Below are 19,138 nucleotides of genomic sequence, written 5' to 3' on the forward strand. Positions count from 1 at the left end.
ACTTTGACTATCCAAGGTTAGCCATCTGGTTATCCTCACGGTCCCCTGCTTGCCCTGCCACCTCACCCAACAGCCCCCCCCACCAAAGTTTGCTGAGTGTGGAGGGTTTAGCTTGGGGTAATAGGTAGGAAAAGCGACTAAACTCTGTAACATTCCCCTAATTTCCAAGTAAGGCTGAGTTCCATAATGAGGTGAAAGTCTGAAGAGATTCTGAGATTACGATCGGTCTTATTTTATTGTAGGATGAGAAAAGGCAGCAGTGGGGACTTCAGCAAGTACTTATTCTACACCCACAATATGCAGGGCACTGTGTCAAGGTTTACAGAGGATAATAGGGGAATGAGAAGTCGTTTTTGCTTTTAAAATATGATCTAGTGCAGTAGAAGCAGGCGTGCACGTGTGTGAGTGTGTGTGTGCATATAAGTCTACATGATAAAGTTTATAACTACAGGTAAAAGGTTTGTAGTGTTTGCTTGAGTTAACAGAAGTCTTCTTAGAGGAATTTTGTGATATCTGACTGTTTAAAAACTTGAAGAAAGAAACCTTACAGGGAGGATAAACAGGTTGTCTGGGGTAAAGATGACATAGCAAAGAATACCGGGACTTCAAACGAGGTAGATAGAACATGATGATATTGGAAAAACCCGATACTTGTAATTTATTTTTAATTTGTTAATGAAACGAGAATCAGCGAAGGCTTTTGCAAAGGAGTACGGTAAAAGTTAGCCTGTAATTTTGAAGGTGATTGCTAGACTAATGTGGGGAGGAAAAAGCAGTAGAGACATGAATAAAGGTAGATAAGCAAGAAAAAATAAAGGCCAGAATTACGGTAGACACAACAGAAATGCTAAAAGACAAATTTGAGGAGTACTGCAAAGACAGAATATTGACATTGGCAACAAAATGGGGCTAGAAGGTAAAAGGAAAAGATAAATGAAAGATGAATGGCCATTACTGAAAGTGATAGTAATACAAATAACAAAGTCATTCATTCATCCATCAAGTATTTACTGAACACTTACTTTGTGCCTGAGTGTTACTTCTTGTCAGGCACTCTGCTAGGAGCTCAGAGAGGTACAGGAGCGGGTTTCATGAGATGATGGATTTAGTTTAAATGTGGAGAGTTTAAGGCATCAGCAGAAGATTCAAGCTGCCAGTTGTAGATAGAGATCTGTAGCTTAGGAGAATAATTGGGTTGGAATTATCTGTATGAAGAGAAGTCATACTTGAAGCTGTGGAAAGTGGCCAGATCACCAACACAGAATTTTTCACTGAAGTAGAAAAAAATTCTCAGAAAGAAGAGAGCAAGTTCAAGAACAGACGTGAGAAAATGCCACACTTGGGGTCTGGAGAAACACGAACTATGAGCAAAGAGACGGCCAAAAAAAATGAAGATAATAGAATAAAATAAAAAGAGGAGCACTGAGATAGCTGCATCCGGGAAAATGAGCAGCATTTACAGAAGCATGGGGTCTTGGATATTCCACAGCGTCAACTCTCCCATGAGAGTAAGGAGGGTGGAGCTGGAGAAGGCAATCCATTTCAAGCAGCTTCACCGGCCAGTGAGGAGCTGGGGGCCGAACAGGGGAAATGGTGAGAGGAGTTTGATGGGGAGGAGAAAGAGAACAATGGAGAGGTAGCTTGATGGGATAGTAGTACTTAAGACAATGTAAACTATCCCTTAACATTTTTTTGACCACTCACAAGCCAGGCACTGTTCTAAGTGCTTGATACACAGGAATGCATTTAATCCCTATCACAACTTACGATTTGAGAGAGATACTATCTTATGTCTTTCTTACAGATGGAGAAATAGAGACAGAACTTGATGAAGAAACTTGCCCTACCTCACCTAGTTAGCAAGTATTACCGCTCTGTTATGATGTGCAGCTAGATGAAGCTTAGGCTTGTGGCAAGAAAGGAAATATAAAGAGGGGGAGATGGAATAACGGGTGAGGCAAGGTACAAAGGGGATGAGATAAAGGGTATCTCCTTTATGGGAGGAGAAGGTTCCCTGGAACAAGATTGGGAGGAGAGGGGGAGCAATGTGGAGAGATTTTTAAGGTCAGAGATGCGTCGTTGTGGGGGGCCTGCATTAGGTGATATTTTGCCCTTTTGGTAAAACAAGAGGTGAGGTCACTGGCTTAGAGTGCTAAAAGGGGATACTTGCTCCTCAAGTGTGGATTAGGGAAGGGGCTGGGAGGAGACTCTACATAAACCCATTATTTATCTCGCTTTATCGATGAACACTTGTTCCACAGAGGAAAAGCAAGGATCATTAAGTATACACAAACCTGTCGAGAAACCCTACCCAGACATCCACATGCATTACAACAGAAATACAGATGACATTTAAGCTGGGCAGACCCTAATACTAGGTGGTACATAAGAACTAAAAGGCGACTTCTAATCTCATAGATTCTCTCTCTCTGTTTCAAGTGGCTTTAATGGCAAAAAGAAACATAAAGTGCAGCCCACCTAAATCACCGGCATATTGATGTACATTTTTCCTTTGTGGGTTTTTTTTTTTCCTCTTGCAAGAAGCGTTTGCTATTTAAAATCTGTAACTAGGTGATAATAGCATTTTTCTCTCTTCCCAAGTCACCCCTCAACATTTCACTGTGTGTTTGCAAGTAAAAATACCTGTTGCCATGCACATGAGAGGCGCAGAACGCAAAGCTGTAATGAAGCAGGGTTGGGTCAATGACAGCACCGTTTTCTGAATGCTCCATCAGTTCTGTAAGGTAGCAGAGGTGTCTGTAACAGCCCCTCACGCCATAACGGGCACAGTACTCATCCAGCACAAAGACTTGGCCAGGGCTAAACCACCCCTGCAAAAGGAAGAACAGAAATATATATATATATATATATATATATATATATATATATATATATATATTTTTTTTTTCTTTTTCTGTACCAGGATTTGCTTTTCTGTAGGCACTCTTAGGCATTATAAGCAGATGCTGCGTTACAGTGTCTTTTGACAATATTTTAAAAATTAGTATTATGTTTCCTATTGTTTTCTAAAGAGCGAATGTCATCAATTTTGGAACTGATCTGGGCCACTGACAACGTGAAACCATCCTGTCTTTACTGCCACAGTGAGGCATGGGCAACCTGTTCTCCTCCACTGTCACTCACAATTAGTCAAATTTATTCACAGCATCTAAACTGTCAGTCACAAAGAATGACATTACAAAAAACTTCAGTCTCTATATGAATCAATTAAAAAGAGAATGGTAAAGCAGACATGATAACTGAAATTGTCTAGTTTCCAAAAGTATTTTATAAAGTGAACTAAGAGAATTTCAGTAAGTCTAGCAGTGGTAAACATGTACTATTTGGGTATTTAAATATTTGGGATATTGTTCTCATTCTATTGTCTTTCTATGACCAATACAACAAAGTTAATGTTTTACAGCAGTAGTTTCTGGTTCTCTTGAAATGAGATGTTAGGATGGGTGTGTATGCTTGGCTAACAAGAGAGGGCCAGGTTAGGTAGAGCTGGTTTATAAAATATTTCGGTGGATTATATGGATTAATTTAAGATAAAAAAGAGAAAGAAGGGGGTATGGAGAGTTTTCAAAGGGGGCAGCATAATTGTGCAAGAGAAGGAAAAGAATAGGGAGAAATACAGAAAGATGAGACTGCAATAAAAAATAACTAAAAAGGAAGAGGAGAAAAAAGAAAACCAGAATACTACTTACTGTGGTGATAGTACAGGCACTGTACCAGACATACTATGTATATATTTAATATTTAGAGCCATCATGCATAGTAGTTACTATGACTCCATGTTACAGATACAGAAACTAAAGTTCAGAGGTAATCAGCTCAAGACGACAGTGCAAATCCACTGCTGAGCCATGATTTACATCCTGGGTCATCTTGCGCTCAAACACTCTTTCTAATCACACCTACCCTCTAGGTGCAGTTGAAGACACACTGTAGTGTTCTCCTCACACTTCATATGGCACGTGAGGTCATCCACATAATGAAAACGACTTTTGACAGTTCAGGAACTAACCCCACAGAGTGGAATCCAAGAGGAAAGTGTTCTTATTGATGATCAGTCTATGTGTGCTTGTCCACAGAAAGATACATTAGGGTTTTGTGATGACTTGTTTTACTCTCCATGTAATTGTAAAGTTTGGGCTGGATCGGGTTTAAGCTACACAATTACATGTTGAATAATAGGTACTTAAAAAAGAGTCTATAAATGAATTAATGAACCATCAGCATGATCATGGCAATAAACTGTTTAATTTCTTCCTGTCTACTGAAACATCTCTGATGAGCTGAGAGAACATCCTGTCTAAAATCTTATTTTAAAGACAGTGTAACTTTAATGCATGCAGCTACCATGGTCAGTAGCCAACAGACTAAGTGGTGATAGAAATAGGGATATTCCAGCTGGAGAAATTCCAGAGGAACTGCCATGAAAAAAAATCCTTGGATTTAAAGGTACATATAACTTTTAGGCTATAGTTTAATGCCCACATTCTAAGGAGTCAAGCATTCCTTCTAAATGTAAATTATACTTTGTATCCCTAATTTTTGCTGGTTTAAACACAAAGTAGCAGTTTAGCTACTCGATTTAATGCCTTTTTTTTTTAAAGGAAATTCAAATTATCTTTGGAGAGTCAGATGAAACTAAAGCTTTCCTCTGTTACATACAGCCCCTGTCATCCTATTATTTATTGCACTGTTTCTTTTCCCTGTCACTTAGATTGTCTTTCTAGGAACAAAAGAGAGACATGAACAGTATCACCATTAGGTGAGCAGAATTTAAACCTTAAAATGTCTGTACAGGTGTTAGTAAATCCTATCACAGAGGTTTTTTATCTTTAGTAAAGCCTTCTATTTTCATGCCACCTTCTCCGGAGGGACTGAGGAACCACAGTTCAGAGTCTGTTCGAGTCCATTCTCCTGTCTATTGAGTGGCACAGCAGAGGTCTTCAAGTGTATAATTTTCAAATTGGAAAGCAATCGATTGGAATCCTTTATCCCTAACTCCAACTATAGTTATTAAATGAGTCAGGGATAAAAGGCCGCCTCATAACAAGTATTTCTCACTTTAAAAAATCTTTCACTCTAACCTATAGGAGACGAGATAAGACAGATTTGTACTAACCAAGCAAGAATAGGAATCGTTCAGTCTGTGATCCAAAGTCTGCCTCTGGAGTATTCTAAAAAGGAAGGCGTGGTCAAGCTTGCAGGGATTCGCAGAAATAAACTCATCCATACCATGTTTCTGAAAGCGGTCTGCATCTGTAAATTCAGAAAGGCATGTACAATACATTTATTTTTGTGGTTTAATAATAGGCAAATGCAGTTTTTGAACAACACAAAATGTATGTCTCATGATAACAGATGACTACCTTCCATTACATAAAATATGACGCCACGAATTCAGCATATAACCATAAAATGCAACATTTTTTGGAGCCTAAATAAAAATGACAGGGAAAAAATCTGCCAGTCATTTGGAATGAGGAAATTCTATTCACATTCAAAGCTACTTCAAATATCCATCACAGAAATAATCTTTTTTCCCCCCAATTTAAGAAACCTTGATGCATTTGAAGTATACATTTACTGAAGGAACTGCCTGGAAGAGAACCTGGGCCTATTTATAAAAAGAAAACCGACACCGATGGCTAGAAGCCTGCTTTCCAAATGGCAAACTAGGGCAGAAATGAACATACTAGCTTCAGCTGGATCACTTCCAGTCTTTTTTTTTGTAGGGAGCTTTTAATGGGACCAACTTTAATGTAGAAATGGCAATGAATGCTCTCAGGCTTCAAGTTTAAGAGACATGAAAAAGGGAGCATCATGTTTGTGCAAATATGCAGACAAAGCACAACGTCCCAAATGGCACTTCAATCAAAGGCCCAAATTTATTGTTCTTTACAGATTGCATCTTTCAATGCCTATAGACCCTGCGGGTTTATCAAAAGGCAAGCTTTTATGATTGCTTTCATTAATGGTATGTTTTGTCAACGTCTTCAATGTGAGTTATTTACGAAGGAGAGAGAGAGCCACACACCACCCGAAAGGAGTGCTGGGGTGTTACTACATTAGCTCTGTTAGAGATGTCGCACATATTGGGCAAGCAATCAGCTATCAAGATAAAAGTGGGCTCTCTTCACAGTGGTAGAGCTGAGGCTCCATTGTTCCTTAAAATTCATGGATAGATCTCATTACTGGTTATCACAAGAAGCAGAGTCCTAAATGTAAGCTAAATGTAGTTTTTAAAAACCTATATGGTCCAACCCTAAAACTGCAAAGGAAAGGAGACAAAAGCTTATTGATTAAACCCAATTATAGAGTCAGGCTCATAATAAAACTCAATATTGATCTGTAGACATGATGCTAACATAATCAGTCACATTTAGATATTTAGCCCAGATCATATTGATCCATGTCAAGTTCAACTTTCAGCCATATTTGTGGACAAAGAAGTATATAATTCAAGCTGAAGGGTCTTCAGAATCACATGTAAAAAGAAAAGATACACAAACTAATTTATATCTCACATCAGTGACAGATATCAAGAGGTGAATAGAGCAAGCAAGCAATGAATGGCCATTCACCAATGATGTAAGGTATACAGTTATGGTCCATGGAGAAAGTAGCATATGTATTCTTTTGCATTTAGTAATTACTTATCTGAATGATTAAATACATTACAGGTGGTAATTAGTGTTAGTTGCATGAACACTAAACTAAACTGCTTTTCCTGAACTGAGAAGTGAGATAATCCAACTTCTCCTGTATTTTATTCTTATGTCTGATAGTCTTTTAATATAAAGTTAAGTATATGATAATGTGAAATAATATCAAATGTGGAGGAAGAATATTGAAAAAGGCAAGGCATACATATTATAAAATCAGAAGATTTTGTATTTTAAAGAATTTATCTTAGAATCTTCATCTCTTCATTTATTTGAGTAAAAAAATCTTTTAGTATCACCTTTATGAAATTAAATTACTAGTTTTATAAAACATCTGCTGAATTTTATTCATTATTTCTTTCACCAGAGAAGGTCATAAAAGAAGTTAAAAATAACACCCATTAATGGTTTATGTGTTGAGAAAAGGATATGTAATAAACATCAGAGAAAAAAATCCATAATTCTCCTTTTACTATAAAAGTTTGTAGAAGCAAATTCTTATTTTAAAATAATGGGTATACAGTCTTTAAATAAGATACACAAGTTTCTGAAAAAAACTGAGCCTATAGTTCATTTCCATAATTAAATCATATTTTCAAAAATAAAGGTACTTTATTATCTTCCTTATGAAATATAACTCAAAACCATATATTATTTAATGTGAGAAACTTTTCCAAATCACACACATAAAAGGAAAAGTACTTTTCTAGCAAATACTATTACTGATAAAAATAATATTTATGATAGCAATTTAAGTCACAAACATAGAATGTATATTGACAGTGAAAAAACATATAGGCAAACAAACCTACTAAAATTTTTATTAAAAACAGCAACAACAACCTACAATCTCTTCAGGGCTGTAAATTCTATGAAAGTGAAATGTACTTTCTATGCCATCTGATCAGCACAATTCAAAATATTTTATGTAAATAAACTTCACCATGCACTATTTTACCATTAGCTTGGAGACTTGCTTTAAAACTGAGTTATACTCGATCATCTTCAATTTATGTTCATCATAACACAAAATTATGGTGACGAGTCTTAAACGGAAAATTATTCATGGCACTAATCAAATGTTCAATGACAACTTAGTTCAGTTCAGTTTGTCTTCTGAAACAATATAAGGAAATCATCGAAAGAAACCAACAAGAGCTAAAACAATGTACTGTAAAACTGTCATATATTGTGATGATTAACCTGTGGACTAAGTACAGATGTTGGACATGATAAATGAGGGTACTGGTGGAGAGTTTCTATGGTAACAGTTAGATACGTGCTCCAGCGTCTTTAGGTAGTACTGTCACCAGGTGTGGTAAAAGTGGATGGAATAAAACCCAAAGAGAAGGATTACTATTGGCTATAGATTTAAGAAATTATAGAGGCTTTATTCAAATGGGACCTGAAAATTTAAGTTTTTCATTAGGGTAATAGTTATTGGAAGTCAAGAGAAAAGAATAATAAGCAGGTTCACAGTATCAATCTAAACAGTTAACAACAATGACTTGAGAATAGCTAGCACAGAAAACCATGTGAGGTCTACTAGCAAGCTGGCAGGTCCCACTGTGGTGGGAGCGCTATTTGGTGGGCATTGAACACAGCCAGCTCCCATGTGCTCAGGAATCCAAATCCTAGGAAGGGCACCTAAGTCAGATATCAGAATGTGAGAAGGGTAAAAATTAACTGAAATGTTTCTCTTTCCTTTGCAACTAATTCTAAGGAAGCTGCATCTTTTTCTTTTTCTTTTCTTTCCTTCCCTTTCCTTTCCTTTCCTTCCCTTCCCTTCCCTCCCCTTCCTTCCTTCCTTTCTTTCTTTTTTTTTCTTGCTGTTCCTGGTGGTGTGAGAGATTAGGGATATAAAAGGGAAAGGGGAAGAAAAAGAGAGTTGGAGAAAGGGGCAAGAACAGGACAGCACCGTAGAAGAGGAGGCCATTTATCAGCCTTCTGAGACCACTCAGATGCTTGGTCCCAGGCCTGGGACTCCAGTACCAAAAGGACTAAGAAGACGGTGCTGCTAGCTAAGAGCCTGTCTTCTCTGCAAAACCTTGAGCTAAACTAAGCAGCAAATGAACCTTTGAAATACAATAACTTGTTTTAAAATTATCCTATGTTTAGGAGTTTGCCTGTAGCTGCATTTACCACTACCCACTCCAATTAGACTTTCCTTTTAGCACCAACTCTCACTGAGCTTGAAAATTTACAGCAAGTTAAAAGTGGCACAGAGAAGAACCACTTCTCTTTTTAGAGCACCCATATAGCCTTCAATAGGAAAAGTTTAATGTTTTAAAATTTTATGCAGATTATCTTGTTGGTATGTTCACGTACATATGGTTTATGCTGAAGACCTAACAGAAAAGGTTGGTAGATATATTCATGAGGGGTCTGTTCATGCCTCTATTATTGACCCAAATAATTTCGTAGCTTGTTTTGGTTAACTGATTAAAAATGAATGTATGGATTTACACATCTTACTTTCTGCAGCAAATAACAAATAAATAATACTTTTATATGACAATTTTAATCAACACATACAGACCTATAATCATGAGCAAAGTACACAGATATTCAACATTTGAAATAATATATTCAATATAAAGTGGGATATACTTTACTGATGAAGGGTGAAATTTAACTTATTAGATCAATCAGGAGAATTAGCTTATAACGTTAAATAAGTTTACAGTCTGATTTAAGAATTTTTTAAAAGTTTGGTTAAAATTGAAAAGAAGGTAAGTACTCTGGTTCATTTTTGACATTGATTTATTATTGAAAGTCAACTAGTAATGTGTTGTATTGTATTATATAACATACACATTATATGTGTGAGAGGAAAATGAAAAAAAAAAGGTGCTTGCACAGTATTTTATTTGGGGACAGCAAAGAAGGAGAGTTTAAAAACAACGTCATCCATCTGGCAAGAGGCAGACTGAAGCAGAAAAACTCAACAGTACTTCCCCAACCTCACTCCAATTCACCCTTTTCCTTAGAATTTCTGTAGACCTTGAAAGTCAAAGAAATATGGATGTAGAATAGATACACTTACCGGATAAATCTATAAATACACACTATTATATATACTTTTTAAAAGATAATAAGGTTGTATCCTAATAAGTTAGATTTCATAAATTTATTATTTTGATCTGACTATCCCTAACCATTTGGTATACTTGGATTTAAAAATGAGCTTTTCTTTTTAAACTTACAACATAGATTGTAGAAATTCAGGCAAGAAAGGCAATGAATTAGCAACCAATCCCTCCAATTAAATGCATCCACTGTAAATATTTTAGGTATCATTCTACATATATTTTAAAACTTTTTTAATTGAGTGAAAATAGCATCACATATACAATTTAGCATTTTTCTACTAAACATTACAGAGAATTTTTTGCATGCTGTTGTTAACACCTTCATAGCCGTTTCCTTTATGCCCACCTGAATGATAGATATTAGTTTGTTTCTACTTTCCTGTTGTGGCAAAAGTAAACATTTCTGTTTCATAAATGGCAAAGTTAATGTAAATATTCCAGGTTTGCCTAGAAAGCAGTATCATGATACTGTAAACAAGATCATGATATTACTTTAAAAAAGTCCTATCATTATATGACAGACCCACAGCCAACATCATTCTCAATGGTGAAAACCTGAAACCATTTCCTCTAAAATCACGAACAAGACAAGGATGCCCACTCTCACCACTATTATTCAACATAGTTTTGGAAGTTTTAGCCACAGCAAGCAGAGAAGAAAAAGAAATAAAAGGAATCCAAATCAGAAAAGAAGAAGGAAAACTGTCACTGTTTGCAGATGACATGATACTACACAAAAAGAATCCTAAAGATGCTACCAGAAAACTACTAGAGCTAATCAATGAATTTGGTAAAGTAGAAGGATAAAAAATTACTGCACAGAAATCTCCTGCATTCCTATACACTAATGATGAAAAATCTGAAAGAGAAGTTAAGGAAACACTCCCATTTACCACCGCAACAAAAAGAATAAAACTAGGAATAAACCTAGGTTTATTCCTACCTAAGGAGTAAACCTAGGAATAAGCCTACCTAAGGAGACAAAAGACCTGTATGCAGAAAACTATAAGAACTGATGAAAGAAATTAAAGACAATACAAACAGATGGAGACATATACCATGCTATTGGATTGGAAGAATCAACACTGTGAAAATGACTATACTACCCAAAGCAATCTACAGAGTCAATGAAATCCCCATCAAACTACCAATGGCATTTTTCACAGAACTAGAACAAAAAATTTCACAATTTGTATGGAAACACAAAAGACCCCAAACAGCCAAAGCAATCTTGAGAAAGAAAAATGGAGCTGGAGGAATCAGGCTCCCTGACTTCAGACTATACTACAAAGCTACAGTCACCAAGACAGTATGGTACTGGCACAAAAACAGAAATATAGCTCAATGGAACAGGATAGAAAGCCCAGAGATAAACCCACACACATATGGTCACCTTATCTTTGATAAAGGAGGCGAGAATATACAATGGAGAAAAGACAGCCTCTTCAATAAGTGGCGCTGGGAAAACTGGACAGCTACATGTAAAAGAATGAAATTAGAACACTCCTTAACACCATATACAAAAATAAACTCAAAATGGATTAAAGACCTAAATGTAAGGCCAGACACTCTAAAACTCTTAGAAGAAAACATAGGCAGAACACTCTATGACATAAATCACAGCAAGATCCTTTTTGACCCACCTCCTACAGAAACGGAAATGAAAACAAAAATAAACAAATGGGACCTGATGAAACTTAAAAGCTTTTTCACAGCAAAGGAAACCATAAACAAGACGAAAAGACAACCTTCAGAATGGGGGAAAATATTTGCAAATGAAGCAACTGACAAAGGATTAATCTCCAAAATATACAAGCAGCTCATGCAGCTCAATACCAAAAAAAGAAACAACCCAATCCAAAAATGGACAGAAGACCTAAATAGACATTTCTCCAGAGAAGATATACAGATTGCCAACAAACACATGAAAGGATGCTCAATATCACTAATCATCAGAGAAATGCAAAGCAAAACTACAATGAGGTAACTACCTCACACTGGTCAGAATGGCCATCATCAAAAAATCGACAAACAATAAATGCTGGAGAGGGTGTGGAGAAAAGGGAACCCTCTTGCACTGTTAGTGGGAATGTAAATTGATATAGCCACTATGTATAACAGTATGGAGGTTCCTGAAAAACTAAAAGTAGAACTACCATATGACCCAGCAATCCCACTACTGGGCATATACCCTGAGAAAACCATAATTCAAAGAGTCATGTACCACAGTGTTCATTGCAGCACTATTTACAATAGCCAGGACATGGCAGCAACCTAAGTGTCCATCGACAGATGAGTGGATAAAGAAGATGTGGCACATCTATACAATGGAATATTCCTCAGCCATAAAAAGGAACAAAATTGAGTTATTTGTAGTGAGGTGAATGGACCTAGAGTCTGTCATACAAAGTGAAGTAAGTCAGAAAGAGAAAAACAAATGCTGTATGCAAGCACATATATATGGAATCTAAAAAAAAAAAAAGGTTCTGATGAACCTAGGGGCAGGACAGAAATAAAAACACAGATGTAGAGAATGGACTTGAGGACACAGGGAAGGGGAAGGGTAAGCTGGGACGAAGTGAGCACTTACATATATACACTACCAAATGTAAAATAGATAGCTAGTGGGAAGCAGCCGCATAGCACAGGGAGATCAGCTCTGTGCTCTGTGACCACCTAGAGGGGTGGGATAGGTGGGTGGGAGGGAGACACAAGAGGGAGGGGATATGGGGCTACATGTATACATATAGCTGATTCACTTGTTATACAGCAGAAACTAACACAACATTGTAAAGCAGTTATACTCTTATAAAGATGTTAAAAAAAATCCTATCATTACAAAAAATTTAATACAGTGAAGCAAAAAAGTATCATAAAAATACTTACCCTTACCAGCTATATAGGTCAGCAAAGAAATGAAAAACATATTTAAACATTTAAATAAATGTTTAGAAACATTTATTTTGAGTCATTTTAATTTCATGTTATTTTCTCAGTTTACACTAATGACTCTAAAAGTTGTTCTTCCAAGAGATGATCAAGAAAGAGAAAAAGAAATAACACAGAAGTCAAGGAAGGGAGGAAAATATGAAATGCAAAACTACTCTCTGGAGCAGTCCAGTGGCATCTCTGATAAAGGTCATGGTCAGTAGCTCATCTGGATGAGGTAGAAACACATTTTTCTTTCTTCTTTCCTTTTCTTTCTTTGTTTTTTTTTTTTTTTTTTTTTTCCTTTTTTAAAGAAAGGTAAAACAGCAGTGTCTGCTCTGACAGAAAACTTTACTAACAGCCTGGAATACAAGAAAGCTCTTAACGCGACTGGAACAGTTTGGCTTTTTAGAACAAATTTAGCTTTTTTAAAACAAGTTTATCAAGGGGCTAGAAAATTCAGTTCCACTTAGCCTGATCAACACTGCCTTGACAACACATTGTTATCTAATAGAAAGGTTTTGCTAGAAAAAAGTTATATGGCTATCTTAATAAACTGATTATTAGATCCTTTACTCAGTAATTCTGTATCATTTAGTCATGATTTCAATGTTCTAGACCAGTGGTTCCCGTCCACTTTTCTTGCCATTGTGTGTAAGATGGTTGATATGATATCAGCACACACCTTGGGTATTCCTTGCACACAAGATGTAAAGAAAAAATACTGGAACACAAGTGAATGAGGGAAACGTTTTCACAAAAATAATTTTCAAGTCACTGTAACTCGGCAGTTCTCAAATGGGGGTAAAACTTCCCCAGCTTTTCCCCTGTTCCCTAGAACATTTGACAATGTCTAGAGATATTTTTGGTCGTCAGACCTGGGGTCGGGGGGTGGGGCAGTGCGGTCAGGTGCTACCGGCATCTAGTGGGTAGGAGACAGGAATGATGCTAAACATCCTATAATACACAGGACAGCCCTCCCCGCAACCCCTGAAACAAAGAATTATCTGGCCCAAAATGACAGCCTTGCTGAGATTGAGAAACGCTGCTCTAACAAAGAAAACAATCACTCTGCTTCTGATTAAGACAGTGTCATTAAAAACAGATTAAACTTCCTACCTGAAACAACTAAAAATTCATGTAAAAAATATTTTTTTAAATGTTCTCAAAATTTTGGACATTGTGCAACATAGGAGGGTGATTCCTAAGAGGCGGGGAAACAAGTGAGATGAGTCTTTTAGTTGCCCCAGGTTAATGCCAGGAGAAACTCTCAAAGCTGTGGCTCAGGGAAGGAGAACCCAGGGAGAGCCTGTGGTCTCCCTGAGTTGAAAAGATGGAGCTAACAGTTCAGGAAGGCCAAGGCTGCTGGAGTTTGCAGGAAAGACTACTGTTCCCTCTCGCTGACCCACTTTGTATTCAAATGAATACTGACCGCCTCACGCAAGGGAGGCAACAATATGAGGATGGGGAAAGAACCACCCTAAAGGCTTAGACGGGACAATGCCCCAGATTGACACAGAGCCTGGAGCAGTGCTTGTTCCCAACAGCCAGAAAATAAAACCTCAAGTTTCACTGGTCATCAGTTGGGGTCTTTAAGAATAGTCTTGGGCCAGAACTGGGGACAATTAATCAAAACTACACCAAGGCACATTATAATCAAATTGCTCAAAACCAGTGATTAAGAGAAAATCTTTAAAGCAGCTTGAGAAAAAAAACACATTATATACAGAGGAAGGAACAAAAAATGATAGCACATTTCTCATCAGGAGAAAAAAAGGCAAGTTAGCAGAGAGTGGAGCAAAGTCTTTAAAGTACTGAAAAAAAGCATCTTTCCAAATGAAGGTAAAATAATGACATTTTCATATAGAAAAAAGCTAAAAGCTGAAAGCACTACAGAAAAGTCAAAGGAAGTCCTTTCAGAAGTGAAATATCTCTATAAGAGAATACAGAGTGCTAGGAATGGTAACTACATGGTTGAGTATACAACATTTTCTCTTATTCTTTAAATTTCTTTAAAAGGTATTTGACTGTTTAAGGCATAATAATAATACCAATGTATTGTGAGATTTACAACATTTGTAGAAGTAAAATGTATGACCAGAATTGTGCAGGGGCCAGGAAGGGAGATATGGAAGTATACAATTGTGAGATGCATATACTACGTATGAAGTGCCATCATCACTTGAAGGTGGATCGGGATAAGTTTAAAGGTGTACACTTTGAAGCCTAAAGCATGCAGGAATCTGGAGTTGAGCTCATATTCCATCTTCATTTGGCCTCAAGTGCCTTTGTTTAAGATGTCTAAATGTAATACTAACGGGTGTCTAAAAAGAACAGAAAATAGTTATTTGCTGCATGAAAAGTATGAGAAGAAAGAAGAAAATAATGAAAGAAGAAAATAATGAATGTCAAAATGCTGCTCCCTGGAGAAGAAGCTTGAGAGTAAAAGGGTGTTGAATGAAAAGTTCCAATTTGAGCTTACAGTTAAAGACACACTGATTTATTATATTACAGAAGGAACCAGAGAAGTTTTGAAAAGGAGCATAACAAGTTAAAACATTTGGTTTAATGATTATTAAAGCTACGTTTGAAAATGTTTCTATCATTATTACATAATTTGTTATTAATTACTTATAAATTAAAATGAAAAATTTAGTTCTTAATGATTTATATTAGCATTGAGAAAATGACATGAATATAAAGGTATCTAGAAAAAGAAAGTTGCCTTGATGACTTTTTTTTTCCGACCTACAACAGAAAATAGGCCTAATATCCTTTTGGTTTGTTAGAAACAACTCTAGAAAGTTATGGTCCATCATTTTGGTATTCTGGAATCTTAATGCCAGTTTGATTTTGCAATACTTTTCCCATTTCAATAGAACACGTAAGTTAAAATTACAGTAAGTTAAAATCAATTTTCTTTTACGCTCTTGAGATTCCCAGAGACATCCTAGTGCTTGGCAAATTCATGACTGGAAATCATAGGCACCATTTATTCCAGGTTTGTCTGAAAAATTAGATAACTGATTCTATGACTACTAAAATGAACTATTCTTATTCAGTTAGGAATCAGTTAATGATGTAAACTATAATACTGAACAAATTTGACTCAGGCAATTTTATATCTTATTAAGGTTATTAATTGATAATCAAATTATTTTTCAACAAAACTTACAAAGATGAGCATCTGCATGGAGAGTTCCTCCTTTAGGATTCAGCTTCTGGGCTTGAATTGCAGGAATGGGTTTATACGATTGACCTGTGGCCCTATACATGGCCTGAACCCACAATATTCTATCCTGTTCATCATCACTTGCAAATATTACAGTGTCTCCTTCTTTAACAGCATTAAAGAACATCTGACCACCCTGAAGGCCTATGGAGGAAAAAAAAGACATTGTTAAAAATGTACACAGGGCCTTCCCTGGTGGTGCAGTGGTTGAGAGTCCGCCTGCCGATGCAGGGGACGCGGGTTCGTGCCCCGGTCCGGGAGGATCCCACATGCCGCGGGGTGGCTGGGCCCGTGAGCCAAGGCCGCTAAGCCTGTGCGTCCGGAGCCTGTGATCTGCAGAGGGAGAGGCCACAACAGTGAGAGGCCCGTGTACCGCAAAAAAACAAAAAAACAAAAAAAACCATACACAATTGGCAGATTTTAACCTCATTCATTAAATGGTCTCATGGAAAAGAACTGATTTGCTATTTGAGCTCAATGCCTTGAATCATTTTTAGTTGAGGATCAAATCCACAATCCAAGAATTGAAGGAAAACAATAAGGCGAAGCGATACACTTCCATATCACTTTGGAAATTAAAGTTAGCTTAGGGAACAGTTTATAACAAAGCAGCATTCTGCAAGACATACAAACCTACCCCAAAGGAAGGCATAGCAAAGTCTGATATTTCATACCAGAGAAGAAAGTCATTATCTGCCGGCACATTCCTCATTCTATATGCAGGAGATATATATGACCAGTTTAGCAGTAAAAAAATACAGCCAAGACAAACATGATACTTACATCGCATGGTATTTTACTTTTGCAAAATTCTTTCACAGAGAAGATATTTTGCATTTTAAGTGATTGATCAGTGAATGTGATCACTGACTTCTATTTTTAATCTATAATAATTTCTTAATCTATTCATTAGTATCTCTATATTTCTTAACTTCACTTTATTAATTTCATTAATCTCCATATATTCATTCGTTCATTCACTTATTCATTCACTCACTAATCTCAAGCACTGAGTGTCCAGTACTATACACAGCATTAATATATTAGGAGGGAGGGAGAGAAGTACAAGAATGTGATGATGGGGAGAAAATTACTAGAATATAATATACAGTTATTCATTAGCTATTTCTTTCCCTATTTCTGTCTCTTGTACCTTTTGCTTTTCAGTAAAGAAGTTTCTGAAAGCACTGCTGATATTTCTCATATAATTTCCCCATTACAGTAACTTTCACATATTTCATCCTTGTACTGAGATAACAGAGATGATGAGTTATGGCTAAAACTAAGTAGCCTCATAAAGATATAATTCAAATCCCATCAAATCTTGTCTAGGTATATAAATGGAATATGTAACATTCACTGAATGGAGTTTGAAATGGAGAATAGACACAGGATATTTATGACAATTTCATGAATATATGAGAGGCAGGGAAAGTGATTAAACTAAGAATTACCTGGGTGGGGATCTGTGTAATCCACAGTGTATCCTTCAAGCTGCATTAATTCTTGTGGTTCAGACTTTTTTTCTCTATAACTGCACATAGCAAAGGTGTATTGGCTAACCTGCATGAGAAAAAAAGTTTACATATTGGTTACATTAAATTTATCTTCTAGGTTTTTCTTTATCAGAAGACTCTTTGACCAAAAAAAACCCCAAACATATGATTTGCATATAAATTATTAAATGTTCACATCTTTTAAAACCTTGCTCAGAGATTAAGCACCTTTCATTTATCAGCTTGCATTTAGGCCTTTCATGCCTATGACCCAGCATTTCCCAGTTTGATGACCTGCTGGCCAATATTCTATGAGCTATTTATTAATAGAAGAGCCATAAAAATATAGTTGTATTAAAAATAAGTTTGGGACCATAAAACTTCTAGAGGGAGACATAAGCAGAACACTCAGACATAAATTGCAGCGATATTTTTTTTGGATCTGTTTCCTAAAGCAAAGGAAATAAAAGCAAAAATAAACAAATGGGACCTAATTAAAGTTACAAGCTTTTGCACAACAAAGGAAACCATCTACAAAATGAAAAGACAACCTACTGAATAGGAGAAAATACTTGCAAATGACAGGACAGATAAGGGATTAATATTCAACACATAAACAGCTCATACAACTCAATATCAAGAAAACCAGGGCTTCCCTGGTGACACAGTGGTTGAGAGTCCGCCTGCCGATGCAGGGGACACGGGTTCGTGCCTCGGTCCGGGAAGATCCCACATGCCGTGGAGCGGCTGGGCCCATCAGCCACGGCCGCTGAGCCTGCGCATCCGGAACCTGTGCTCCGCAACGGGAGAGGCCACAATAGTGAGAGGCCCACATACCAAAAAAAAAAAAAAAAAAAAAAAAAAGAAAACCAAACCGCTTGATTTAAAAAAATGGGCAGAACACTTGAAAAGACATTTTCCCAAAGAGGACATGCAGATAGCCAACAGGCACATGAAAAGATGCTCAACATCGCTAATCATTAGGGAACTGCAAATCAAAACCTCAGTGAGATATCACTTCACACCTGTCAGAATGGCTATCTTCAAAAAGACCACAAACAAAAATGTTGGAGAGGATGCGGAGAAAAGGGAACCCCTGTGCACTCGTGGTGGGAATGTAAATTGGTGCAGCCACTGTGGAGAACAGTATGGAGGTTCCTCACAAAACTAAAAAACAGAATGACTATATGGCCCAGCAATTCTACTCCTGGGTATATATCTGAAAAAAAATACACACACACAAAAAAACACTAATTCAAAAAGATACATGCACCCCAATGCTCCTAGCAGCATTATTCACAATTGTCAAGGTATGGAAGCAACCTAAGTGTCCAAAAAGAGATGAACAGACAAAGAAGATGTGGTTTATATACACAATAGAATACTACTCAGCCATAAAAAAGAATGAAAATTTGCCATTTGCAGCAATATGGATGGACCTGGAGGGTATTATGCTAAGTGAAATAAGGCAGGGAAAGACAAACACTGTATGATATCATTTACATGTGGAATCTAAAAAATACAACAAACTAATGAATACAACAAAAAAAGAAGCAGTCTCACAGATACAGAGAACAAACTAGTGGTTACCAGTGAGGAGAGAGAAGGGGGGAGGGGGAGGGGATTAAGAGGTACAAACTACTATGCATAAAATAAGCTACAAGGTTATATTGTATAACACAGGAAGACAGTCAATATTTTATAATAACT

General features: G+C 36.7%; 1 protein-coding gene across 6 annotated transcripts in view; it reads right to left on the reverse strand.

Moving 5' to 3' along the window:
- Positions 1-19,138, reverse strand: part of CADPS2 (calcium dependent secretion activator 2) — a 487,398-nt gene that overhangs the window by 144,335 nt on the left and 323,925 nt on the right. For all 6 annotated transcript variants that reach the window (XM_081243761.1, XM_081243760.1, XM_081243759.1 and 3 more), the window contains 4 exons: positions 17,387-17,495; positions 15,876-16,076; positions 5,138-5,274; positions 2,644-2,831 (listed from right to left, as the gene is read on the reverse strand). In XM_081243761.1, the coding sequence (XP_081099887.1) occupies positions 2,644-2,831; positions 5,138-5,274; positions 15,876-16,076; positions 17,387-17,495 (635 nt within the window). The remainder of the gene's footprint in view (positions 1-2,643; positions 2,832-5,137; positions 5,275-15,875; positions 16,077-17,386; positions 17,496-19,138) is intronic.

Source organism: Mesoplodon bidens (genome assembly GCF_964165515.1).
Source record: "Mesoplodon bidens genome assembly, chromosome: 9".
NCBI lineage: Eukaryota > Metazoa > Chordata > Mammalia > Artiodactyla > Ziphiidae > Mesoplodon > Mesoplodon bidens.